The 27,466-nt window shown below is 39.3% G+C and overlaps 4 protein-coding genes across 6 annotated transcripts in view; 2 read left to right on the plus strand and 2 right to left on the minus strand.

The window, feature by feature from the left end:
• Positions 1-724: 724 nt before the first annotated feature.
• LOC146454135 (uncharacterized) lies at positions 725-6,031 on the plus strand. The gene is made up of 2 exons (XM_085095784.1): positions 725-1,188; positions 3,450-6,031. The coding sequence occupies exons 1-2, from the start codon at positions 761-763 to the stop codon at positions 3,679-3,681; spliced, it is 660 nt and encodes a 219-aa protein (XP_084951910.1). The 5' UTR covers positions 725-760; the 3' UTR covers positions 3,682-6,031.
• Positions 6,032-8,024: 1,993 nt separating this feature from the next.
• On the minus strand, positions 8,025-11,247 carry LOC146454136 (acyl-coenzyme A thioesterase MBLAC2-like). Its single transcript, XM_085095774.1, has one exon. It carries the CDS (start codon positions 11,111-11,113, stop codon positions 10,256-10,258), a length of 858 nt encoding a protein of 285 aa, XP_084951900.1. The 5' UTR covers positions 11,114-11,247; the 3' UTR covers positions 8,025-10,255.
• Positions 11,248-11,732: 485 nt separating this feature from the next.
• On the plus strand, positions 11,733-17,419 carry LOC146454137 (uncharacterized). Its single transcript, XM_085095753.1, has 4 exons — positions 11,733-12,265; positions 13,232-13,493; positions 14,028-14,247; positions 15,407-17,419. Exons 1-4 carry the CDS (start codon positions 11,795-11,797, stop codon positions 15,963-15,965), a joined length of 1,512 nt encoding a protein of 503 aa, XP_084951879.1. The 5' UTR covers positions 11,733-11,794; the 3' UTR covers positions 15,966-17,419.
• Positions 17,260-27,466, minus strand: part of LOC146454138 (dual specificity tyrosine-phosphorylation-regulated kinase 4-like) — a 36,938-nt gene continuing 26,731 nt past the window's right edge. For all 3 annotated transcript variants that reach the window (XM_085095744.1, XM_085095745.1, XM_085095746.1), the window contains 10 exons: positions 27,013-27,045; positions 26,704-26,769; positions 25,520-25,592; positions 24,533-24,614; positions 24,022-24,072; positions 22,861-22,982; positions 22,569-22,629; positions 21,743-21,872; positions 20,026-20,086; positions 17,260-19,384 (listed from right to left, as the gene is read on the minus strand). In XM_085095744.1, coding sequence (XP_084951870.1) covers positions 18,965-19,384; positions 20,026-20,086; positions 21,743-21,872; positions 22,569-22,629; positions 22,861-22,982; positions 24,022-24,072; positions 24,533-24,614; positions 25,520-25,592; positions 26,704-26,769; positions 27,013-27,045 — 1,099 coding nt within the window. In that variant the 3' untranslated portion in view covers positions 17,260-18,964. The remainder of the gene's footprint in view (positions 19,385-20,025; positions 20,087-21,742; positions 21,873-22,568; positions 22,630-22,860; positions 22,983-24,021; positions 24,073-24,532; positions 24,615-25,519; positions 25,593-26,703; positions 26,770-27,012; positions 27,046-27,466) is intronic.

Below are 27,466 nucleotides of genomic sequence, written 5' to 3' on the forward strand. Positions count from 1 at the left end.
TGCAGTTTATTCTTTTCTTAAAATATTGTTTTTATATTGGCACTCGAAAATAAAATTCACATCTTCACGCCGCCGTGTAATATCCTCTATTTATTAAACACCTTCACTCTGAAACATTTCCCTTCACTGTATGGTCAAATTTCACGGGCAAAATACGAGATCTCTGGAGCGAGTACTAAAATGAGTCTACAGTTTTCACGGCAAATAATAAAAACGCAAAAGACCGAGCCTAGTTGTTTGGGCGGTTGACTTGTGATCAGGAGGTCCCGGATTAAGTCCCACTCTAACCACTTGGAGTTGTTCCGTGGCGGGTAGCCACGTTGTCAAATCCAAGTCCATGCTGCGTAAATAGCCAACTGCTCTGCCTCCGAGTAGTAGGGATCCTTAACAAATGTTAAAAAATTGGGATATGGATTATTTCCAAAGTTTACCATCCCCCTAACAGGGTCTCAATCAGTTGGATAACGAACCAAAATAGCTCCCGCGAGAAAGGCTATCCAAGGAACTATTAATGACATAAAATCACATGGATTCTCAGGATTACCTAGCTTGAGCCGTTTTAGGCTTTTAACTTTTTTTTTGCATGGCCTGAGAAGTCACAACATGAACACACAATGAAAGGCAAATTTCCCCGCCATCCACATCACCGCACCCCCTCCCCCATAAAGAGTCTTTCCGCAAAGGAGTAAGACTGGTAATGACCACTGGTGATATCCGCTTACCAGGATATCGCAGATCGTTGGACTCGACAAGAAGAAAAATGGCGGAAATGGCAGGCATGTCAAGCGAATTTTCAGCAAACGCTCCGTTGTCTTTCGATTTTCCCGACGGTATGGACGATAATCTCGTTCATAGAATGACAATCCCTCAAAAAATCACCGTACCTGGAGACGACGAAGAAAATCAAGCAAGGAGCAGGGCAGGGGATTTCATGACATCTTCGATGGAAATTCCAGCGAGACTCGAAGTCGGCACTTTTGCTTCCCCAAACAGCGAGATTCCCCGAGATTTAAGAGATCAAATGGGACATGTAAATTCTATGAGTAGCATGATAACTCCTCCAAGAACTCTGACCGTTGATGACACGAAATCCGCTCACTATCCTCAAAGAATGCCGGTTGGACAGCCATCGGCCGTACGTGGATCTGGCGAGAGAGCAAATGTGGCTAAAATGATGGACGATGAAAGGTATTTTGATGAAGCTTGTCTTATATTATGTTTGTTTTTTAATATTATTTAATAGTGTTGAATTTTCGATGGAGTTATTTCTTTTGTTTGATTTGCTTTAAAACTGCGATTGTCAACTTTTCTAAAATTGTCTTTCAAAATATTTCATTTTTTGCTGGTAAACTTAAGCTTAAAGGGGAAGTATCATGGGGTTTTTGACCTCTTTTGTTAAAAATGGTGAAATAAGACCTTCACTTTGCTACAAAATAATTCTAGAACAACGAGAGGAGAGAAATCAAGTCAATTCTTGAAAGGAACAACTCGTACTCTGCTCAAGCGCATTTTGGAAACGAAAATACGAAAACTTGAAAAACATTAGCCTAATATTTTTCAAGTTTTAATCCATTCCGACCTACTCTGTCTCTGGCCAGAGGCACTAATCGACAGTTTTATTGCACTGGGTTGATAATTTATAACAAAACTAGACAATTATCTTTTGTTTCTGTTGTCAGACAAACATTTTTGGGTTTTGAAATGACATCATATTTTCGTGATACTTCCCCTTTAAGGTTAAATAATTTTTCCGGCCTTTGTTTTGTATGTCAGTTAAGATTGCGTTTTCGAATTTATCAATTGTATTCTTTGTTAACAAATAACAATTTAATGTGAGATCGCACAAAAGTTGGTACTGAAATTTTTTCCACACCTTTTCGGTTTTCCTCGAATACACCATCTCGGTTACGCCTATTTATATTGAATGCATTTTTATGCCAGTAGTTATGCCATAGCTTGCATCTGTTTATAAATTAAAATACTGGTAACAAAAACCCAGAAATAGAATGAAACATGCAGCAGCAAATCATCATCATTATCAGCCAACTGCACTGCAATCAGTCACAAGCTTTCTCCACGCCTTCTGGTTTTTTACCATGCTTCGAATCAGGGCATTACCAATCGATGAAATCGATGATCGATGACAATCGATGGCAATCCATGTCAATTAATCGATTGATATTGGTAATCGATGAACAATCGTTCGCCTAAGGTTTTGTGATTATCGATTGTCATCGATTATCAATATCAATAGGCCTTATCACGGTTTTCGACGCCATTTTGACGGGTAGGCAAACAGGCTTGAAATAACAGTGTTTGTATGGAAATCCGATGTCAAATAATTTTCATATAACATCGCTTCTGAAAAATTCATGAATTGGAAACTTTTGGCACTAGAAAAAGGATTTTACGCAAAAAAATTGGAGGGATGTAGCTGTGACAGAAAGCGTCCAGTCGTGTTTTGAACTTTCCATACATTTGTCTGTATAGCGAACCAGCCGTGAGCTGCTGCTAAAAATAGTTCGCGGGAAAAAATACAGGGAAATGTATGGAAAGTTCAAAATACGACTGGACGCTTTCTGTCACAGCTACATCCCTCCAATATTGTTCTTAAAATCCTTTTCCTGGTACAAAAAGTTCCCAATTCATGAATTTTTCAGAAGCGATGTTTTATGAAAATTATTTGACATCGGATTCCCATACCAACACTGTTATTTCAAGCCTGTTTGCCTACCCGTCAAAATGGCGTCGAAAACCGTGATAAGGCCTATTGATAATCGATAAGAATCGATCAATTAAATAACATCGCTTTTCATCGATTACTAATATTAATCAATCACTTTTGCTGCCATTGGCTTTTATTTGACTTAAATTCTCGTTAAATACATTCAGTTTAAACTACACGGTCTGTACTGTATGTTACATTTTATTAGCAAAAACAACCATACGTTTTATTACAAAAACAACGATATTCATAACTAGAAAGTGATGGCAATTGATGAAGTTTGGGACTACTTTTGTGTGATTATTGATTGGTCATCGATTGGCCGATGCCAATTAACTAACTGTAACCGATTACCATCGATTGATTGATTGATTTTCTGATCATTGACTTTCATCAATTGGTAACGCCCTGTTTGAATCTCTTCTGGCATTGGTGAGTATGCCCGGCTGATTACACTGGCAATGTACTGATGAAACATCACCTTTGGGCGGCCAGGCTTATGTTTGCCATGTTTAGGGCGTACCTGTTGACCAATTCATTCTCTGGTTTCCTGAGGATATGCCCTAAGAAGTGAAGCTGTCGTTGTTGAATCAGCTGGATGAGCAGATCTTGTTTCACGCTCTTGAGGACTGCTTCATTTGAGATTGTCAAAATTATGTTTATTTCAGTTTTATCATCAAGGTTCATAGCTCTGTAGTAAACCTTCACTTGTCTTGTGTTTCAGCATTGCAGTTGGTCTTGAAGTAATAGAGGAAGGTGCCCCGCTTGACAGTGACAGTGACGTGCCTGACACCAGGAAGTACCTAGTTCAGGTGCAGCAGCTGAACCGACGCGTCGGAGACCTTGAGAGGGACTTGCAAAGAAATTCAATTGGATTCTGGTCCAAGCTAGCTTTTTTTGCTTTTACAATCATCAACCCTGTTCTACTCCACTGGCTTTTTTGGAAAAGAAGGTGAAGCCTACAAGATAAACGTTCTCCAGAAGACTTCTGGCACTGATCAAGGTTGCATATATTAAATTAATGGAACAGTTAATTTTGTCAACACTGCAAATATACAATGATGCACATGTTGTGGTTCCAAATGTTTTGGTTTCAAATTTTTCAAACCAATTTGATTTTTATTTCCCTTTGTCTCAGATTATGATAATGAATACTGCACAAAGGAAAATAGTCATGAAACTGGTTTGAAATATTTTTGACCAAAAATAAAAAAAAAAATTAAACCACAAAACGTATGTGAGACCTTTTCCTCCTCAAGATTTTTGCATCGGTTGTGAAGTATCTTGAGTGCCCACTATGCTTGTTGTGGATTACCGTAGGACCAGTGCTCCAAGTTCAGTTTTTTTCCCAACTTGGATTAGGGCAACCTTCACCAGTAAAATTGCAACCAGATATACAGGGTTTGTACGGGTCATGGAAAACCTGGAAAGCCGTGGAATTTTCGAATTTCATTTTCCAAGCCTGGAAAATCATGGAATGTAGGGTCATGGAAAGTCATGTACAAATAAATTGGGGTTTTTTGCAAAGAAAATAGTAAAAACATACCTAAAATGAAAGATGATTTCCAAGAAAATGGTCAAATTTAGGTAATGGAAAACTTAGAGAAGTCATGGAAAGGTCATTGAAAGTCATGGAATTTCAAAAGCTGAAAAGAGTACGAACCCTGAATACAAAACGCTGTTTGACAGTCTCAAAAAGTGTTGTTTTCCACAGTAATATGCAGATGATACCAGAATGTGCTGGTCTTCAAATCTTCATCAAAATAGAAAGAAACTAGCCATTGTTATGGAAACTCATACTGAATAGTAATTATTTTGTGAGTTATTGTCAAGGTTCACATTTTGTGACAGTAGATCTAAAATGTGAAGACAAACAACTCATCGCTGCACTCTCAGAGCACTAGTTGGTCTCATGTAAATGACCCTAAAGTGTGTTTGTCTTCATATTGATGACAGTAGAATACCATTCTTGATAATCTTGTATTCTTCATTGAAATTTATGTAAAATGTACATTAAGAGAATTTTAGTATTAATAGACATTAATATTCTGACTTTGTTTATTATTCCAAAATTGCCTATAAGAAATTTGCGTTCAATATTCATGTAGGTAACAGTTTCTATAAAGATGATAAAACATTCATAAGTTGTCAATGGCTGGAACACTCTGACACAAATGGCTCTTTAAACCCAATTCAGAGACTGTACCTTTCATGTGCTGACCTATTTCAATTAGATTCTACTTTGGTGCATCTAGTAGTCAAATTTATCAGACTAGGTTCAGAGCCTCTGAACCAGGGCTTAGTTCTCAATGGCTTATTATAATAGACAACTCCTTAAAAAACTATTGATGGTTTAAATACAAAATTTTGTACGTTTTCAATAATGTTGCCCAGCATCTGCTTGATTAAGTACTAAGTTTTTGTGGTTTAAAAGTCAAATAAAGGATGACAGGCACTAATCCTTTGATAGCTTACAAAATAACATTTCAGGAAGTCTGTCGTTAGTAGGCAACAGCTGGTCATAATAGGCAGCAACTGTAGTGAAGGTAGCCGCAGTTACTTAGAGTTTAAAAATGACTACATTAGACGACAAGAATAATATATAATTTATGACTCACTACATCGTACTTTTCTTGTGGAGCTGACATTTGCAAATCATGATGACAGAGCCATAAAAACAGAGTTCATGCTGGTACTGGAAAACCTTAAAAACACTTAAAAAGATGCTAGTGAAAAAATCTCCTAAGTGACTTTTTTACTCATATTTTTTTTAATCAAAACTGCCAATTTTTTTGCATATGGCTTTGAATTTAGTCTGGTATTTTCTGAACTGGAAAGTCCTTGAAAATGGTCTGAAGTCCTGGAAATCTGTAGGAGCAGCCATATGTGGAAGATCCAACAACTTATGAATACTTAAGGTGCATTTATAGGGGTCCGGAAAAAAACCTTCTGAAGTATTGTCAGTTAGAATAGTACCATGATGCTGTGATGTTTAATTGTCGTCCTGTGTAGCCAGTTGTGTATAACATTGTTAAGAGCTGTAAATGTAACCTGGTTTGTTTGGTCACAGTACTTTTACACTATTCCAGACAAATATGCTTGGTACAGTTATTTTGCTTATTTTATAACTACATTGAAAATGTAAAGTTCATCAATATTTTTGGGGGCTTATAAGTTTGTACAGTATGGTAGAATAAATAATTATTGGTTTAGTCTTAAGTGTTGAGGACAGATGCTGTACATGCAAATATTCAGAGAAACACTTGGATTCATGTGTGATAATAAAGTTAAATCTCTTGTATGCAACTTTGTTTTGTGGTCAGGCAAAGTAGGGATGTACCTTTTGGAGGTGGTTCTTCGTTAACAATAGACTGACCCATCAAGGCCTTTGTTGCCCTCACTCACTCCTAAATGCAAGCAACCCCAGGGAGGGGGGGGGGGGGGCAATGTAAAATTTTGGGTGTGGGTGTGCTACACCAAACATTCCCACAACATGCAAAACTGGCTCTTAGCCAAATTAAGTGATTGTCTAATCATATTCTGTTAAATTTGCAACACAACAAGAATGTTTACCCTGCGGTTGGCTAACAAGAAATACACAAATAAATAAATAAGTAAATATAATAATGATAATTTATTAATTTATATTGCACTTTTTAATATGCAATGATCAAAAGTGCAGTACAATATTAGAAGATACTAAATATGTACATAAACTAAATTTAACAATAATTTTAAGCAATTTAAGTGCTAAAGGCTAAAAGCTAACTTAAAAAGATATGTTTTTAAGGTGGTACCGGAGGCTAACCTTAGTGTCTAGATTGTGTTAATTTTTTTTTGCGGACTCGCAGAATATAATAAAATAAGCCTACATGCTTAATTTAAAGTCTGGGCAGCAGCACGTTTCCGAGATATAAACTAGGAAAGTTTTGTATCTAAAGGCCCACCTTAAGACAAGATTTAAAACTTTTAAAGTGCCCCCTAACCCTTCAATTTTTTTTCTTTTGGTAGATTTCTATATCTTTCAAGAACTCATTTTCGAAAAAATTTTGAGAAATATTGAATCCTTTCATTTTTACGAGCGCTAGAAGTGAAGGCAGTCTTGTCAATATTTTCACCTATCGTTCGCATTAGTCCCCCTCTTGGCCAAATATTGAGCGTGACGTAAGAAAAGGACATCATGCAAATATATGCGAAGATTCGCGATAATGCTTCAATTGTAAACAGAGAAAATGGTTGGAAAATGTGTGGTTTTTGGATGCAGCAACTCTCGAAATGTACAGAAAGGAATCAGCATGCATAAGATTCCCTCTGAATCCTTCTGGTGTACTTTTCTTACGTCACAGCTAAGAAAGTGTCAAATATCGGACGCTTCTCATTGGCTTGTTCCTAATGAGCCCACGAGACAAAAACTTGTCCAGCGGGGCTTAAAGCGCGCAAAAATTTAAAAATTTTAGTAACTTCTAGCGCTTATAAAATAAAAAGGATTCAATATTTTTAAAAAATATTTTCGAAAATGAGTTCTTCACAGATATGGAAATCTACCAAAAGAAAACAAATTGAAGGGCTAGGGGCACTTTAAAAAATAGAATCAATATTGCGCAGGCTTGCTGGGAGCACGTTCCACGGTGTAGGTGCAGCTACAGTAAAAGACTTAAATTAATTAAATCACTAAATTTATATAAACTGGTGCCACATTTAGTGCTTTAAAAGTAAAATTTTAAAATGTATTATGCAATGCTTTTCAGTGTAAAGAGGACGCTCAGTGGAGTGGTGGTTAGTGAAAAGGACTATAGATTGGAAAATCAAGTAGCATATCAGCTGCTAGCACTAGCTTCAGTGTCTGTACTAGCAGTATCCTGGTCCTCACCTTTGATGGGATTCCAGTCCATCACAATATGGCCTCCAGCACGTTATTTTATAAGATGCCCATACAAAGGTTTTAAAGAAACGAATAAATAAATAAATAAATAAACTTTTTTAACTAGGTTGACACTTTAAAAGTTTGTTACGCGTCACAAACCTGTGACCCTCAGATTACATATCAAATTGGAATTGGAAAATGCTGGTTTTTGAGGAGAGAGGAAAACCAGAGAAAAACCTCTTGGAGTGAGGACGAGGAACCAACAACAAACCCAACTCACATATAGTGCCAAGTTGGAGCCATATTGGTGGAAGGCAAGTGCTCTCACCGCTGCGCCATCCCTTCTCCCCTGTCCTCATATTCCAGTACCAATTTATACACCTGGGTAAAGAAAGACGATGTGGAGTTTCTTGACTGTCCAAATTGAGACAATGCGACAAATATAATACCTTTATTTATTACCTTTGGCAATAAGAATTATGGTAAAATTACAGTAAAAAAGAAATTCAAAACATGACATGTATATATACAGTCAAATATGCAGAGATCAGCATATTTTCCATCAACTGGCTTGCAAAATGAATTCCCAGCTTTCTGGGAATTTCAAGGAATTCTTAGGAATTCCTAAGAATTCTCAGAAATTCCTTCTTCAATCTAAAGTTTTAAAAGTTGATATACAGTAAATTGCACCAACCACTACTTTTAAAAACACTGCTGTGGCTCTGTTGAGGCCCGTCTTTACTGACGACAATGGAAAACTAGGACAGAATGTTGAGAAAGCAGTGGTGCTCACAGCATTCTTTCCCACTATGGGAAATTAAACTGGAATTGAAGCCTGGCTATTTAGACTGTTGGGTGTGACCTTCCATAAACCACACCCTAAATAGTGGAGTGAGCCACACCCGCTTTATTTTCTCTTCATTGTGAATAAAAAGAACAAGAAATCCACATCAGATTTGAGAGCACCTGTCATACCTTTCTCAAGAAAAAAATGGTGGGGAATGGAGGTCAATTTCTCGAGGAGTTTGTAGTGGGGTGTTTGCAGTATGTTGACTATTAACTCCATGGTATAGACATTCAGCTGGCATTCAGTCAAATGCACACATGCATTGTACTTGTAGGCCAGAGACATACAACTACCACAATACTTGTGTCACTGTCCGTCAATACAATTGACGCCACAAATGAACGAGCAAGTATACAAAATTTTTATGGTTGTGTAATAATTTTGTTACATATCACATCGCTTTCTTGATTCCCGCTAAATACTGTATGTAATTACTGTAAGTACTTACTGAGGATCTCCTGAGGATCTATACAAGGGCTCAACACTCTGAGCTTCGGCTTATAACTTGCTAGCCTGATACAACTGAGTATTGTGGAAATCTCTAATACATGATGTATTTAGGATGTTATATAAGGTAAAATAATACAGTGGAACCTTGATTTAACAAACCTCTATTAACAAAGTCGTCAGTGTAAGAAACAATAGTGTTCAGCCTAACTTTATAAAATGTAATCACAAAGAACCTCGATGTAACGAACCAATTTTCCTAGTCCCTTGGCACTTCGTTAAATCAAGGTTCCACTGTAATAATTTCAGGCCTCTTTCGCACTCAAGCAGAGACAAACATGGGACTGGAGAGACTTTTCACTCCTCTTTTTAATGAAGGAGCAGCCTTTGCAGAAGAGAGAAGTGAAATATTGTTACAGCATGCTGGAAGAGTAAATAAGATGAAATGACGGTCTTATTATTTTTATTTGCATACAGTCGTTGAACCTGTACTGGGTGGTCACCTTCAGGGAATTGCTAAGTGACTGCTTAATACAGGTTTAATACAGAATACACATCAAACACAATAAAAACAAAATTTTATAAGTTAGTGTACAGTTTATGGACAAAAGCTACTCACAAAATCACCTACTTGGTTAGGAAACTGCAGCAATAACATGGTATGACAAGAACATGCTATAGAAACAATGCAATAAAACATTTGGCCAAGATCCTACAATCAGAATTGTAGGTCGTTAGAAATTCAATAATTGAATTAAAATTAATTGAAATAACGTGCCAGACAATTTATTATTGTCTGGCACGTTATTTATTACTATTTTTGAGTGGTTTCCTTTTACAAAGTGACCTCTTAAAACATGTCAAGACAACAGAAACAGCTCGTTGGGGCTTAATACTAAAGGGTGACCGCGACCACTAAGCGTTCAGTTAATAGTACTGTGACCGTTTCATAGAGGTCAAATGACAGTAATTAATATTTAACCCTTTCACTACTAATATCAAAGAATAAATTCTCCTATCTTGTCCTCATACTTTTAATATAAAAGTACTTGGGAGAAGTTATTAAAATATCAAGAAAATTCACCTTGGGTGATCATACCCTTAATTCTCATGACCTCACAGGTTGCATTGATATTACAAGGAGAAATTTGATGCTGATCACTGTTAGGGCTTGCGAAGAAATTTTCGGGACTTTGATGCTGATCAATGTAAGGGATTGCGAAGAAATTTTCGGGACTTTGGCAACTGCCACTGTTTAATAGAGGGTGACCACTTAATATGATGCCACTTAATACAGGTTGGATCGGTATTTCTTCAATCTCAATGACAGCTCGGGAAAATACTACTCAAACCTGACAGCCAAATATACAATCTATGCAAAGCAACAACAGCAGCAACAAGCATGATAACAACACTTAGCAGGAATGTTACCAGAGTGCTTTGCTTTCAAAATCATGTAGGAGACACCCTTCAATAGGGTGGTTGAAACTTTGTGGCCACACCCCCCTGCTCTTGAGATGTAATCTGATGTCAAGGAATGAAGCCTTTTGCCGTCGAAAAAGTTTGCATGCCCCGGAAAGACAGTATCCACTTGACTTGAGAGGTCCTGGAGTCGTCTGCCGGATTGAATGTAGGCGTTCACATTACTGTGGGGTAAAAAGTCTATCAGCGGATACGTGTCATAAACCACGTCTCCAGTGAACAAGATCCTCGCGCTTTCGTCGATCAAACCAACGCTCCCTGGCGTGTGGCCAGGCAAGTGAAGCACGCGCAAACTTCTATTTCCAAGATCAAAGACATGACCCTCCTCCAAAACTGTAAACGGCTTGGCCGATTTCACTTTGTAGTCAGAAATTGTCCATCCCTCGCGAGGAGGGACAGCAACCTCTGAGCTGCTCAGAAAAACCGTAACTGTCTCGTAGTTGTTGCCTCTACGAATGGCATCTGCCTCAAGACTGTGGATAGCGAACTTTTCAAATTGATGCAAGCCTCCGGAGTGATCGAAATGAATGTGAGTCGCGACCGCTTGGACTGGTTTCTCTCCAATCAGACCTTGCTGTTGCAGAAAGCCAGGTAAGTCCCAAATTCCCAGACCAGTGTCTATGACTAAATCTGCAGTTGAGCCTTGTACTAGCCAAATGTTAGCCCGGTTTGGAGAATCATAGAAGTTTTCACGCAGCATATACACTCCCTCGTGCACCTTTTCGGCGCTGAATGGTTGTTCACCCATTTTGCAGTTTGTTTACAGTGCTTCGCGATTCCGTGATCTCTTGTTAATAGCCCATAATACAGTGCAGGCTCGGTCACGGCAGCAAGCAAGTATCCTTATTTTGTGTGTTTATGGGGCCCCTGTTACGGCTTATTGAGTGCATTTTATTTGACTAGCAGTATAGACTGAATAGCAATCTTGGGAGATAGGCAGAAAAGTGGAGCGAGTTGATAATGCCCCACCCCTCACCCTCCCCTTCCCCCTCCCCCTCCACCTCTCCCTCGCAAAAAGAAAAAACTGCTGGCTGTTAAAAAAAAAAAAAAACGAAAACCGAAAACAACAACAACAACAAACAAACAAAAAATTAATCATCATCTTATCCAACCACAAGATATCTTTCAGTTATCATGTTTATCTCCCGCTTGATACTGTTAGCCGAAGTACGTGGCTGAAAACACGTTCAACAGCCTCGTGGGAACCGGGAACGAGATTGCCCTTAAATAACCGGAAGTACAAGGAGATGAAACCACTAAGAAATAAATGCAGAGATATTTGTTGTTTTAATAACAGGATGATCGGAACATTTATGTAAATGAACCTCTCCCTGCCTGTACCCGTCGCTAAATGTTAGCTACTAGGCCCCAAGGCCAGCTCAACTGCCAATTTCGCTTCCGGCTTGACGAGTGACACGATACTACAGTCATGGTATTCGGAAAACAGCGGAAAATCGGCTTTAAAATGAAGATGAAAGAAGCTGGAGATGCGAGAAAGATGGAAGATTTGACAGACACCATGATCATTTCTCTGATGGAAGAAATGAAGGCTCTTTCTCTGCCAAACAACGATATTGCTGGCGAATCCACCTCGGATGCGGAAGTAGCGCCGTCAGATTTATACGAGATGAACAGCGTCCTGAAATTCTATGACGGGATCATCGAACAGCTTTGGAAAATTGCCGAGAACATCGCAAAAACCTCGGCTGCAGAGGAACAGCATGCTGGAACAGTTTTCATGGGAAGTTCCGGTAATGGTACCTATCTCCCAGAGCTGTCCGCTGAGTTTAACACATATGTAGTGAAAGAAAATTCCCAGTACGAGATGCAGGAAGATCTAGAGGCCATGGATACTGACTTCGCAAACAAGAACCCCGATGATCGCTCTCGTATGCTAAAGGTTTGTTGCTTGCTTGTAATTTCACTTCCGCGATGGTCATGGCAGCGTTTTGTATTCCGTTAACACGCGAGGGGAGGGGTGGGGGGTTCTCGCCAAAGAGTTATACGGGGAGGCTACCCCCGTGGTTCAAATCCTTACCTTTTTATATATCAACAGTTGGACGAAAATGGTAACCCTTTCATATACCTCTCATAGAAAATGGTGCCCCTCTTCTCACATACCGACAGAAGAAACACCGCTTCTCTTTTGTGTTCAGATCTCTTCAAGCAGTTTTAAAAAAGAGTTTTAAAAAAGACCCTTTTAAATACCTAAATGACAGTCTTCTCGCACCCTTTTCTATACTTCAGCGCATGAAATCTCTGCCCTTTTAAATACTTCCAGCCTGAAAAAGGTACCCCTCTCCTGCGGCGCCTCCCCCTATATTCCATTATAGGGAGTTCCTCTCCCCCCCCCCGCCCCCGGGCGTTTACACGACACCAGTCCAAAGACTGCCGACGAAAATCTCATATCGGCCCAACTCCTATGCTACGGCACTCCAGCCTGAAAAAGGTACCCCTTTCCTGCGGCGCCTCCCCCTATATTCCATTATAGGGAGTTCCCTCCCTCCCCCCCTGCCCCCGGGCGTTTACACGACACCGGTCCAAAGACTGCACGAAAATCTCATATCGGCCCAACTCCTATGCTACAGTATACGGCATGGTTTAAGCCCGTTAAAGGATCTAAATTCTAATTCTGGTAGTAGCAAAACTTGTAGCGTTCAACGGATATGCGCTATGTCGGTTTGAAGGCTTTTCATATCTCTCACTCTAGATTAATAATAATAATAATAATAATAATAATAATAATAATATAAATTATTATTATTATTATTATTATTATTATTATTATTATTATTATTATTATTATTAATACTTGCATCGTTAAAAATTTCTTGCTTACCGAATGTACCCTGTACTGAATTCTTAGGTTCTTCAAACCAAGAAGCCCGGATATTTCCTTTTGACTTGGTCCAATCATGGTCTGGAACTAAAGCAACGCTATGAAGAACAACTTGCATCCCAGCAGGCTCATGGCGCAGCAGGAGGAGCTGCTGAAGGCCCCGTCCCCATTTTCAAGAGGTTGATCGACTACACTGAAGAGATTGAACTCGAGGGCGAAAAGATCCCAGTGATTTCGCCTTACAAGATTCGTCTGCAGCAGTTGAAGAATCCACCTACCAGCATCCAAGGTACTACTGGAACAATATTTTACCAAGGTCTTAAGAGCGGAATCTGATTGGCTAAATAATCGTCATTGGTTATTTAACCGATAAAGCCAAGCCTCTTTATGCAAGTGTGTCTTAACAGTTCAGTAATGGATTAGAAACCTATTGTTTCGTCTATCAACAGAAGTGATACCTAAAGGTAAATTGATCACCGTAAAGAGATTCGAGTGTAAGTGCTTCGTTGCCCTGACGAAGGACTAACACTCGAATCTCTTTTCGGTGACCAGTTTACATTTAGTTATCAACTCTGATGATAAACCAAACATTCGTTTCTACTGATCCCCACTGACGCAGCACCACAGTTTCCTTAGCAACTATTCCCCTTATTCTTGGACCAGTAATCAGGTAATGGAGTACACTTTAAACAGCTTGAAAGGAATTGAAGTGGGACAGAGAACGTTCGACAGTTTGCAATGCAGTTATAGAATGAAATTTGCAGGCCTTATGCAAGGATGATACTAAAGAAAAGGTTGTTAAAAAACACTTTTTTCACACTAGGTTGGCCTGTATGGTTTAGGATGCAGGATCAAAACTCACCAGCGGTTACTTTGCTGACGGAAGAGGAAAAAAGTCTGGGAAAGAAAAAGATCCTTGTGACTGATCTGGTGCTTGGCGTGCGTACAATAATGCCCTGTCTGAAAGAAGAGTGGGTGAAAGAGAAACAGAGCACTTCTAAATGGCTGACACAAGCTCTGATAAAGAAATTAGAAGACACGAGGTGAGATTGGGTTTCTCCCTTTTCGTAATAGGTTGCGACTTGCGTCTTATTATTATTCTTATTATTCTTCTTCTTCTTCTTCTTCTTCTTCTTCTTCTTCTTCTTCTTCTTCTTATTATTATTATTATTATTATCATTATTATTATTGAAAATAAGCGAAAGGAGTTTTACACTACGTTTCGATGACTCCATGTCATCATTTTTATCATTAGACGGTTTAACTAAATGTAATCTTATTCGATTATTATTATTATTATTATTATTATTATTATTATTATTTTGTATTTCAGCAATGGCATCCCCCTCCCCTCCCCCCCCCCCCCCCCACCACTAAAGCCCAGTAACAATTACGAAAAACTGCGCGTTTTATTTCGGCGTTATTTTCCCCGGGCTCGGAGAGTAGGGCGGGGCACTCCTTAAGATTTTTTTATCGGAGTGTGTGTCTAATTCTCCAAACCTAACCCTATATTTCAGGACCACAAGATGTCATTTTTCCATACCTGTTCTCCGTTCTCAGTACACCTTTTTATAACTGAATTTTGCAATTGTGCATCTGAGGTAGTAAACTTACCTTATAATGGGGAATGAGCTGTATACTTTAATTTTCTTTCTTTTTTCGGATCCGTCATGGCTTTAAATGCTTTTGTGGTTTTCTTAATATGCACAGGTTAGAAATAAAACACGAACAGTGGTGATAAACATTGTAAACTTGCGCGTTTTATATAAACTTGACGTTTCGTATGCTAGTCAACATATATTTTCAAAAGTGACCGTTACAATTTTTGAGAACATACGAAACGTCAAGTTTTTATAATAAATGCCCAAGCTTATTATGTTTATCACCGCTGTTGTGTTTTATTTCTGATCAAGCTACGATCGATGGCCCAGGAACAAAATTATTTGTGTTCCTAGATTAGACTAGTACCATTGCTAGCGAATTGCAGTAATGTTTTTGACATTCTGAAACTTGTTGAATATGGTCACTTAACACTTTGGCAAGGTTTATAAGCGCAAAAATTTATGGGATCTACCCGAAAAGTTAATGTGCTTTTCTGAGCTGTGACTCAAGATCTCTAGCGGAGCCGAAAAGCAGGGTTTGGAGAAAGAGCGCTGTGATTTGCTTGAAGGAAATCGCTAACGCATTTTTTCTCAAACGCAGGTGTTCTATCGTGGCCAAGTCGTGGGATTCTAAAGAAGAAAACTTGACGGTCTGGAGGATCTCTTACTCCGGGTTGGAGAGAGAGTGCGTTAACGCGCTTCCCCCAGAGCCAAAAATATGCTTGATTATCACCAAAGCAATTCGAAGAAAGTTCTTGAGCAAGCCTAAGGGATTAATCAGCTACCATGTCAAAACCGTTCTGTTTTACCTTTTGGATAAAAGCGGCAGCGATTGGAAGAAGTCCGAGCGAGCAAACAACATCCTGGCATTGTTACAGTCACTGGCGGAAGCGCTCAATACACGATCACTTCCACTTTATTTCGAACCCAGGCACAACACTCTTGATGGCATGAACGCGGAGACCTCGGCCGAGCTAGAGAAGAAGGTGCGAGAAATTCTTTGTTCACCGCGTATTCTCCTCCAGGGATGTCTGTTTCAGTCAATGGACGAAGATCATAAGAAAGAGCACTTTGAGAAGGGCAAGGAAATTAACCCAGTGTGGTTTAACGAGAAACCACCCGAGCCAAGCATGCTTGGTGAGATAGACCCACAGGACTGAAGACTTCAATTGTGTATGAGTTAACCTGAGGCAAACCTTCATTTCTACTCCAAATGATAAAAGAACTTTTTTCGGATACTCAGTTTAGAGAACAGTAGGAATTGAGATGGTACTTGTTATCCCTTCCAAAAGTTGTTAACATTCAATTCACGTTATCATGAGACCGCGCGGTCACCCAGTTTTGCCACAAGCCGGTCGCGGGCATAGACTTCATGGTAAGGTACTGAGGGTGACTATATGGAGGGTTAGGGTTAGGTGGGTGACTATATGGTACCTTACCATGAATTTACTTGCCCGGTGGCGACGCTGAATGCTGAACGGTGGTATTTACGTTTCAACACTCTTCTGTAACATTAACGGTAAAGTCCTGATAGAAAGTATTTAGGTCTACTCACTGTTAGCGTCCATTTGGTACAGCGGACGGTGAACAGTTAGAAAGACTTGTATGGATTCTGCGTTCTACGAAAATGGACAATTTTTAAGGTGGGCTCAATGGTGAAACTTAATATAAGCCCTAACAGTGATCAGCATCAAATTTCTCCTTGTAATATTTAACAATTATTTACCGAAGTGAAGGTGAATAGTGATGGATAAGTATCCATCACTTTCACGGACACTGAGGTGAATAATTGTTTTAGAATATACCACACAAGATGATAACTTAGCGGACCAAAACATAAATTTTATTTGTGACAATATACTGACAAATGGTATGAAATTTTAAAATCTCGTATGCCACGCCGTAAGCGATTGCTTATTGTAAAAAGTTCCGTCTCGCTTTCAAACCAAACTTTGTTGCCATTTGTGTATTTTTTTTTTACCGGCCGCCTCGTTTATCGAAATAATTTCCTCTTAAGTAACCATGGCGAAACTAGAAGCAATCTTGTTTCTCTTCGGCTGCTCGGAGGTGAATAGTACTTGGCTAATCGCCTCCGAGCTTGCCAATCAGCGGGCGCGAAAAGTACTATTCACTTGTGTGGTATATACTGATGCTTATTCAACCCATGAGATATGATAAGTAAATAAGTCACTTTATTTAAGTCAATGTCTTTAGCGCGGAGCACCAATTGTGGGCACTTTCCAGATCGAATTGGAAATCAGAGGTGTTGGATAGTCTAGGAGCAAGGACGAGAACCAGCAACAAACTCAACCCACATTTGACACGGAGTCCAGCAATTGAACCCGGGCCACATTAGTGGGAGGCGACTGTACCACCCAATAACGTTTACATGGTGGGGAAATCAAAATAACGTTATCGTTGGAACTGTAATACAAGAACAAAACATTTCAGACATTGCGGTTATCAACAAGTTTAATGGTGTCCTGCTTGAACAAGGACTGATATTTCCTTACAAAAGTCTTATTCCAATTTCGAACCAACGATTCACTTCTTTAATAAAGAAAGAAAAAAAGAAAGGAGGAGTTTAGGTTCCGTAGTTCCTGACAGTGCGGATTAATAAAATTACGTCATGTAACTGTCACAAAAGAACACCTCCAAGACATGTCCAAATAAACCATAAGGTCTTTTTCTATAAATAACTTTGAAGGTTTTAAATAGTTTTGGCTTAAGTTTGCTTTTGATATTATTTGACTGTTCACCCTTAACATTTTAACCCAATTTTTTTACATTATTTCTGCCTTAGAAAATAACCATGTCATTATCTAAGCTTTTATTTAGTTTCACTCTCATTTTCACTCGTATTCCTCTTAATAAATACTGTATAAAAATATGGCAAAACAATTCATTAAATATATTAAAACACCTCTTGAAAAATAAGTCACATATTAAATAACCAAACAGTAATATATTAAATATAAATTCATAACTTTTCACTCTCGAAAATTCAGTTAATGCTTTTACTCCCAAATTCAAAGGATAATTTTAACTTTTTAGTGTGTGGAGGAAACTCTGAAGAGTAGCAATTCAATTAAAGGTCGGCAAATACTACTTTCCTGTAATTTATTATGCTGCACAAGGTGGTTCTAACTTTGAGTCTGTGAATGAAATCCTAAAAGATGACCCCTCGACGGAAAGTCATTAAGGAGTATTTTCTTGTGGTGCTGTTTATTATTCTGAACAAGGCAATTCAATTTTTTTTGTGTTAGTGGAATAAAATCCTTGAGAAACTGCTTTGGCATTGCTTCCTTTTCAGCATCTTGCAAACAGAATTTGATTTTTCACTCAGTTTTTAGTTTGGCAAACTTTGGTAGGATAGGATCAACTTAAAACACACACTTGTAAAATAACAAACGAATTGCACTCCACAACAAACAAATTTAACGTCAATTTAAGACAAAGAAATCCCACTCTTGCTCCGCAGTTTATGCTGCGATTAGAATTTCAAGTTATTTTTTTCCTCAGCGTATAGAATATTTACCTCTTACCGAGACATAATTAAACCACTTTTAAAAAATAAGACAAGACTGGATTTCAAACCGAAAAAAACTAAACACTCTTTAAAAACGCTCCATTGAAATGTTATGTACAAAAAATTGAAATCAAAGACCGACAATAACCTTTGTAAAGCTTGTGCATCCGTCATATCATTCGGTATGACGTGCAAAATGTTTCATCAGAACGTTCTCGTAACAAGAAATAATTTACAATAGTTGATTAGTTATTTTTCCTTTCACGCTAAGATAGAAATATACACCGTATGCATGAAACAATTTTACGAAAGTTATTTTTTGTAGCAACACTACATCCAGCGTATCAAAGTCATACTCTCATCTAGCTTTGTACTCAAGACCTTGAAACGTAAAAAAAGAAAATCTTGACCCTTTCTAGTGTTAAAAAATTTGATTCTGAGAAGTCATATTTTTAAATAAATACTTTCAGCGGCGATCTTTGTTTTTCTAAATTCAGTCGGCTTATCAAGCGAAACCAACTTTTTTTTGCACTTAAAGTTACGACCAATTAGAAGTTTGACTTTCGAATGTAAGAGTATGCTACACTAATTTAAAGTTATGGCTATAAAAAAAACCATTAAACGAGCCAGTCATTTGATGGGAGGTAGAAACTGCCCTCCTTCGTTAACAATCACTTCGTCTGTCCTTTCTCCTTCGATTTCTTTCACTTTATTTGCAGTTCCAGGCTTCTCCTTCACCACTCCGGACGAAATCCTTTTGGCCAGCGGTGGCACCGAACTCTTAGCCTCAGTTCCAGTCTCTGGCGGTTTGACATTGTTGTTGTTGCTGTCGTGAGGTGCGGTGTGTGTAGCATCAGCGCCGATTGGTTGAAGTCTTTCGCGCGTGCGCGCGCTTCGTTTGGTCCAGCCGCCTTCAGCGTGCACTTTGCTGGGTTCCGATATGACTGTAGTTGCGATTCCCTTGCTTATACTCTCTGTGGAGTTGTGCGATTCCGCGATGGCCTGGTGTCTAGACGTCAGACGGGATGTCCCGCGATGTCTCTGCCTTCCCTAGGGACAAAAGGAAGCGTGTTCTTCACATTAAATCGGGCAGAGAAGAGAGAATTGAAAGAAAAAAAAACTGAAAATGAGTTGTACACTACAAGCAATTGCTAAAAGAGTTTAGACAATCTCTGTTACTGAGTTCTTTTTAGACACTTCCCCCCCCCCCCCCCCCTCCGCGCCACCGTTGAACGAAATTCCCAATAACATTCAACCAAGCAAGCGTCTACATTGAAAGGGGGAGGGGGGGGGGGGTTGAAGTTACACTGTTCATTGGCCTTTTAGAGTGCGTTACTTGAAAAAAAGTTGAAAAATGCTGAGTGTCTCAACCTTTTTGCATTTGCTTGTAGCAGACATGTTTCCATCAGTCCAACTAAACAACATTTATGAACCAAGTTTCCAAGTTTCCTGTTCAACTAACACACCTGCAAAAGCACACTAGCAACCATTTGCACTCATGTTGCAGTAGAATGGCTTTTATGACTTTATGTCTTGGCATCAATATGTGACCAGCCACTTAAGATAGTGTCTTTTAATGTTCTTTAATTCCTTACGTTAGAAGTGGAGAGAAATCTCTAAAGCCGAAAGACTTGCCAGTGGACTAAACTTTTGTAGAGTACACTACAACAACATTCAAGCCAGGTAAATACCTCTTGTATCCACTCGTGTTGGAAGGCCTCGTCAGGCTTCAACCGAGACGCTGGATCCCAGCTACAAATAATACAAAGAACGCGTTAGAATGCTATGGTATGGTAATGGTAATGTATTTATATATCGCACATATCACATAGTCTCATGGAGGTTTACAATTCTTCTGTGGGGTCTCATCGGATGTTAGCATGTAAAGGAGACACTGGCCACCCACCCACCCAACCCACGCACGAATGTGAAAGACAGATGAAATCAGAGCTGGAGATAGACCACCACACCGGGTACTACGTCCGCTATTATTTTCGAACAGCGTGTGGGTTCTTTAACGTCCCACAGATAATTAGGAACAAGTGTTGTGAGAGGGGACTTAAGGTTTATCGTCCTTACTCGAGAAGACTAGAAAGTCTAACCGTTTGCAGATGTCAATACAAAGACAGCACTCTCTCTTCAGTTATTTAAAGACCCTGAGTGTTGGTCCGGCCGGGATTTGAACCCGCGACCTCCCGCACGGTAGTCCGGTGCCCTACCAACGGAGCTAACCGGTCGGTGGTCGTACCCAGGCTTCATGCAATCTACACGGCCAAAGTTTCACCCCCTTTCTGTGACATGAATGCTATCACAGCCATCCCTCGGTCACATTTCCTTGATACACTTGGCTAAAGATGAGAATAAAGCTTCGTATATGCACGGCTCTCTCCACTCCCCTCAATGTTGGGTCAAGGGTTTTGCGAGTCATCATTATCAACATTGAGGGAAGGCGCTGAGAGAAGTGTTCCAAGAAACGTGACTGAGGCCGAACCTAAGGGTGGCGCATCCTTTGCAACCGCGTATACATTCCGCGTATTCATTTCTTAAGGGGGGGCTTAACCTAAACGTCATTTTTCTGCCACTTGACATGGCTTTAATGGAAATATCTCGTTCATGTTTAGGTTGATGTCGATTACATCAAGGATTTTCTTGAAAATGTTCGTCTTAAGGACGGAGCTCATCAAACAAAGATACCGTATTTATTTGATTAACCGCCGTGGGCGCTTATTTAATTTTGGGCCCATGAGGGTGGGCGCTTATTCGAGGATGGGCGTTTATTATTTTCCCAACATTTTCAGCAAGCGAGGACATTTTTAGAGAATAACAAAACAAGGGATAACAAGTTTATTTCGCTTCAACAAGACAAAACAGTGAAAACACAGTGCAAAATCTAACATGGACAATATAAAAGTTCGTTGATTACCGTATCTAAAACCAATTTTAGAACACAACTGACGCTCCTCTTACTTCACGCTGGGCTAGTACAGAAATGTTTTTTGGTTGGGAGGGGGGTGGGGTGGGCGCTAATTAACATTTAGGCTTTCAGGGTGGGCGTTTATTCGAGGTGGACGCTTATTCGAAGGTGGGCGGTTAATCGGATAAATAAGGTACTTTCGCGCCGTTAACGACTATGCGGCAAAAGCAGATATTTACAAAGGTTTTGGAATTCCAAAAAGAAAACTTGTGGGGAGCCGCGCAGACAACTGTGCTTCAATTTGGAAAATAATTTCATACACTGTTTCGAAAAATGCATGGTTACCCACAATTTTCTATTTGGATTGCAATAGCCCTTGCTAAGATCTGCTTTTCCTGCATAGTCATAAACTGCGCAAGATACCCCTGCATTAGGAAGCATCTTCCTTAAATAATATTTTTAACATTAATTTATCGTTTTAGCCAAGAACTCACTCGAGACAGCGAGTAAGAAAGTCCACAAACAACGCATCGTTTGTCTTCAGAGCTGCGCTGAGTTGCTTGCCATTTACTTGGCGCTTCTTTCCTTTGGAGTTTGTCATACTGCGCGGGTTTTCATTGGAATCTGTAAAAATGAAAAGGTACCATTACATTGAAAGTAATTGAAATGTAGGGACGATTCTTTTCTTAGTAGAGAGACAGGTGGAATGAAGCTTCTACTTATCAGGTGGCACGATAACTCGTCCATCCATCTGTCAACATTGCGGTCCTACGCAAACCTTATAAAGAGATATTTCAAGCAGAACCTAACCGACCAAAAATATCAATTGGCAAGAGGCAAATAAGCTGACTTCTTTCCAAGCGAATCTAAGGAGTTTCACAAAGTCTACTCCCAAACGACTTAAGTACACGGTCAGAGCAGGGATTCAAGACGCGACTTCGGACTTCAGTTTTGCGATCTATCCACTCTGCCGCGCTGCCTGCCTATTTTATAAGAAGTGGTCAAGGGAAAATTGGCTTTAAAGTGGGTAACCTTAAAGATAAAGGAGCCTGCTAGTCATGCCAAGGTTATATCACATAGAAGAAGAGCTACTGGCTCTGACATTGGTGTTTACATGCTTTTGGGGAGAAAGGACGTTTTGAATTGTTAATTCATTTTCCCGTAAAGGCTCAAAACAATCTCCTCCACCCCTCCCCCCAAAAAATCTCCTGTCCCCACCCCCACCACTCCGCCCTCTCCAATAAAAACGACCAAGGCTCGCTTACGGCTTTTGTTACATTTAACGTTTGTAGCTAGAATGCACCGCAATAAAATTCTCACCAAAAAACAGTCGTTTCCTTCCTGCAGATTCGAGTAAAGAGGATGGCGGCTTGCCTAAGATCTGTTCAAAAAAGAAAAACAAATGTAATTAGTTCCACAAGAAGGGCGTTTAATTTGATAAAAATAAAAAATAAAATTAGTGACGACTGATTAAGATGTTCTGAAACGAAGAACTTGAAACAAGAAGGGAGAAGGAAGGCAGAAAGGAATTGGGTCTGCGTAAGAGGCTCACCTACATAGGGCTGTAAACTAAAAGGGACGTAATGTAATACTGTCACGAAACGTCACGCACCTCCATTATGCAAGCTAACTGCTCCACCTCGTTCTCACCAGGAAACAACGGGTAACCAGTGTAAAGTTCGGCAAGAATACATCCTAGACTCCACATATCAATGGCCATGTTATACGGAATGCCTGAAAAAATAAAAGCAATACAAAAATAAACACACTTAATCAGAAAACTGGAGTCCACCACCAGAAAGATCACATAAAAATTAGTCAGCTTACAAAGCTGGAGGTTCTGTCGTTAGATTGCAACCATGTAGAAAGCTTTCAAAAATCGGAAAAATAACTAGAGACTTTGTATGGATTTTTGGGGGACGCCATCCCAGACCTTTGACAGGTCACAGCCTGGTTACTACGCAATGAAACAAAACCAAACTTCGTAAACTTTCTAATTCTTATGTGATCTTTCTGGTGATGGGGTTCATTTCTTCATATCAATTTGAACAATGTGTAAACTAGGGCCCAGTCCCTTTATGAACTTCGCAACGTGGCAATACACATGTTTCAGTTATTTACACAATTACCCTTCTCTCCTACCCTGGGCATTAGAATTTTTTAAAAACAAACTGGCACACGTCCCACCGGGGAGAGAAATGAGCTGGTAAAACGACTTACGGTTTAGTTAAAACGTAAGTAAAATTTTTCATTTCCGCAACTTATCTTTATACTGTCAAAAATTTATTCTGGAAACCTTAGGCACAGAGAGGTCTTATTTCTCAGTACTGTTTCCCTGACTATTCGTTCAGGGGATCAGCGATCTCACAAAAGGGAGCTTTAGCAACGACGACGGCTACGGCAACAAGAACGTCAAAAGAGCAGCTTGCTCAATATCCAAAACAACAACTCTGCACGTGCATTACATTTTTTGTTACATTTCTTTGCCGTCACTGCACGACTAGAACGTCAAATTTTCTGATGGCTCTGTGGAGGACGTAAACACACGACGACGAATTTTTCTTTCTTTTTCTTAACTTGGGTGCGGTCTCCAAGAATTCAACTCCAGGAAATTTCACCTACATTTGACACTAAAAGCGAGTTGGAAATAATCGCGACGACGTTTGAAAAACGCAAATTCATTTTAATAGTGACATTTTTGCTGCCGTCGCCGTCGTCGTTGCTAAAGCTCCCTAATATATCGCCCATAATCGGGATCATTTTGCCAACTTACCTAAAATAACTTCGGGTGAACGATAGAAACGGCTCTGTATGTACGTGTAGACTGAAGATTACAAAAAAAGTCAAATTAGTCAACTGGAAAAAGAAAAAGTGAAAGAACAAAGTGCAGCAACCTTTCCACCTCTACAAGCAGCGTTTTAGATAGAAAATTTTGTATAGGTTAATTCAACAATAACACGAGCTGACTGGTTGGTATCATATAACCCTCTCTTCTCTGGACATTTCCGCCACTGCGTACCGCTCTTCGGTGGAGCGCTCGGTGATTGGTTAGTTCAAAATATCTAGAGCGTTGATTGGCTGAGAGCAAAGCTTGTTACTATCTTTTCTAGAACTTTCCCGCCAGTGCACACTGCAATAACTCTTCAAATAGTTTGATCAAAACGCTTTGCCCTAGGCGTATGAATACTACTTTGCAAAAGAAACAGAACTCAATATTTGATTTATCAAATCCTCAAAAATAAAGAAAACCAAGAAATTGATAAATATGATATTCAAAGTGGTACCTCTTTGGTGTTCATAGCAACTTGAACCAAAGTCGATAACTTTTATGGCGCTTTGTCCTCTTTGCCGAAGTAAAATATTCTCCTAAAATAAAGAAAACACGAAAACTTTAAGTGGAACGATATATTAGCTTGAATAAGTACCGCTTGATTCTAATATTTTTGAGTCTGTGCCAGAGGTGTCGTACGGGAAAAATATAGCTGCTGTACATTTTGCCACAATACCTTGCGAACCTAACACAGCCAATAGGCACCAAGAAAGCCACTAATAAGATTAAAATATGTTTAAGGCCATGTAGCGCCATTGATAAAAGCTGTGTTTAAAGGTGGCATTTCTTTGGGCGCTGATATTTCCTTGTGAGGCTCTATTTTCAAGAAAACGAAGAAAGCCAATTTTTTTTGCGAAATTCGCCCTCGTTACGCGTCTCAAGATCCATTCATTCATTCGTTGATCGATTTATTGTCCCATACAATCTCGACTCCAAACGCAATTAGGAGTGCGTTCTTTCTACGTCGAACGCAATTACATTAAATTCCTTATATTTAAAATATTTAATCATTTTTACAAAATTTGCATCCTAACTAGTGGCGAAGAGCAATGAAAGAACTTGATCGCTTTGTGCGACAAAAACTCTTGTCTCAAAAGAGATTGTTTTTAAATAATGTAGTCTAACATATTTTATTTCATTGCATTCGACGTAGAAAGAACGCAGTCCTAATACAGATTGGAGTCGAGATTGTATGAGACAACTTTGATTGAACGAATTGATCTTGGGACGCGTATCTGGCATCCCCTGCAGATTTTACAGGGGCGGATAACATGATCACCAACTTGGCAAAGGAAAGAGAGCCTGGTGACATCGAACGCACTCCCTAATCTTTGATTATTACTAGTTTTATTCTTGACCATTAAAGGGATGATATCGTGGTATAACAGAATGAATGGGTTCCTGAAATAATAAGAAAAACAAACAATCTGAAGAAACTCACCGGCTTTAAGTCACAATGGATAATTTTCTCTTTGTACAGCACTCTGAGACACTGAAGCAGCGAATAAGCAAACCTGAATATAAAGAGAGAACAAATAAGAACAATTGAAAATAACAGAGAAGAAAACAAAAACCAAGGTTGAATATGATCTCACAAACACAACGTTTAATACGCAACACAACTGGTGTACTCCAGTCAGTAAGGCTGGGTGTGTATCGATACCAAAATTTCGATATTTAATCGCAAGAAATGTCGATACCTTTCGATACTGCTCACGTCACCACTGGCAACGAGATGTGACGGGTGTATTATTCTCTATGAACGTAATCTAGGGAACTGGTCATAACAAATTTGTTTGAAGAGGACCCACCTTGTCTGGGGTAGGGAGGTTATCGAAGACACCGCCAATCTCATGAACATTACCGACAAAATTTCATTGGCTTTAAAATTTGAGTTGACACAGCAATATTCAGCTATGAGCTAGCAAGAGTCAGTATTGCTAGATAAACAAGAAAAGTGAGGTTTGAATCTCACTGTCATTTTCTACTGCTGGATAGAGGGGTGGCTATGCAATAAAGGCACCATTTTTTGAGGTTGAGGAAGGGGGGTGCAGGCAGAGACCATCATCTATTTTGTGGTTTGGTGGGTCCTGAGTATAGTAGTTTTGACCACTTCCCTCACATGTTTCCCGTGGTTTTCTTTTCTACGTCATGCGATTGGTTAAGGAAACGAGCGCCACATTGCCAACCAATTAGAAGCCAAACCGAAACCAATATGCATTTCCCCGCGCTTGGCGCCATTCACCTTACATCTGCTGTGATTTGTTGGCTTGATTATGCTGGTTTTAGTCTTAGTCTATGAAATCATAGTTAATTGAAGGACTGGTTAGGAAACCTTGCCATGAAAACAATGGTGCTGAAATTTATGTTGGAAGGGCCGCCACCCTGCACAATCCTTTGTTTTAACGATCACACCACAGATGAATATCTTAACAAAAACGTTTCGATTGGTCAGTTGCTCCAACACATTCCAAATTCTATTGTTGTTTGTGCAGGGTCAAGGCCAAAAATGCTGACAAAAACATATAACAAAGACGTTTGTCAGGTTTCATAACCATTGCCTTTAATTAACTAAGATAAAATTCAATTGAAAATGGCTCTAAAGCAGATTTGTCCTTAACTTACCTTCTTATAAGGGCGAGACTAAATCCTTGGAAATTGTTTTTCTTTATTAATTCGTACAAATTCATCCTGTACCGAGGCAAAGTTGGAAAACAAAAAACAACATGGTTAATACAAATTAAGTTTTCCAATGATACGCGCAAAAGGTTTACTCGTTTCTTAAATTTCATTGTAGGACGATTCATTTTCTGTGAGATAAATTGCAAGATAGGACGACTGCCTACTAACGACTGTTACTACCACTATCCAACTGATGAAAAATTCACTTGAGTCGTAACTCGCTTTAGTCCTGAAAAAACAAAATTAACTTACCCCATCAGTTCGAAGCTAATGCACAAATGATTCCTGAAAAGATAATGACAATAACGATAAGGTCGCATGCAGGGAAATCCTTCTGCATATATTCAGTTGCGCTTATATTAAACTAAAAGTCTGAAATTGGGTTAATTTTGCGTTCGAATCGCTTCAATTCGCTCGTTGAGTTGGATACGAAAAACGCTTGTGAATCAGATGAAGGCCTGTTTCGTAGACACTTTCATTTACAACGCATTGCGCGCAACATACACACACACTTCGCGCGCGTTTTGAAATTCTCGAAGAAAACACCTCTTTCTCTCACCCCCACTCCCACCCTCTGGTGCAAGTCTAGGTCTTGCCTATGGTCTGACATTGGGTGTGATGAGGCATAAGCGATCTGAACATATCGTTCCCTTTTCACTCCACAATTTAAAGCCTGATTTATGCTTTATATAAATTATACAAAAGT

The sequence above is a fragment of the Pavona decussata genome, unplaced genomic scaffold (assembly GCF_977016875.1).
Source record: "Pavona decussata unplaced genomic scaffold, jaPavDecu1.1 SCAFFOLD_313, whole genome shotgun sequence".
NCBI classification, from domain to species: Eukaryota; Metazoa; Cnidaria; class Anthozoa; order Scleractinia; family Agariciidae; genus Pavona; species Pavona decussata.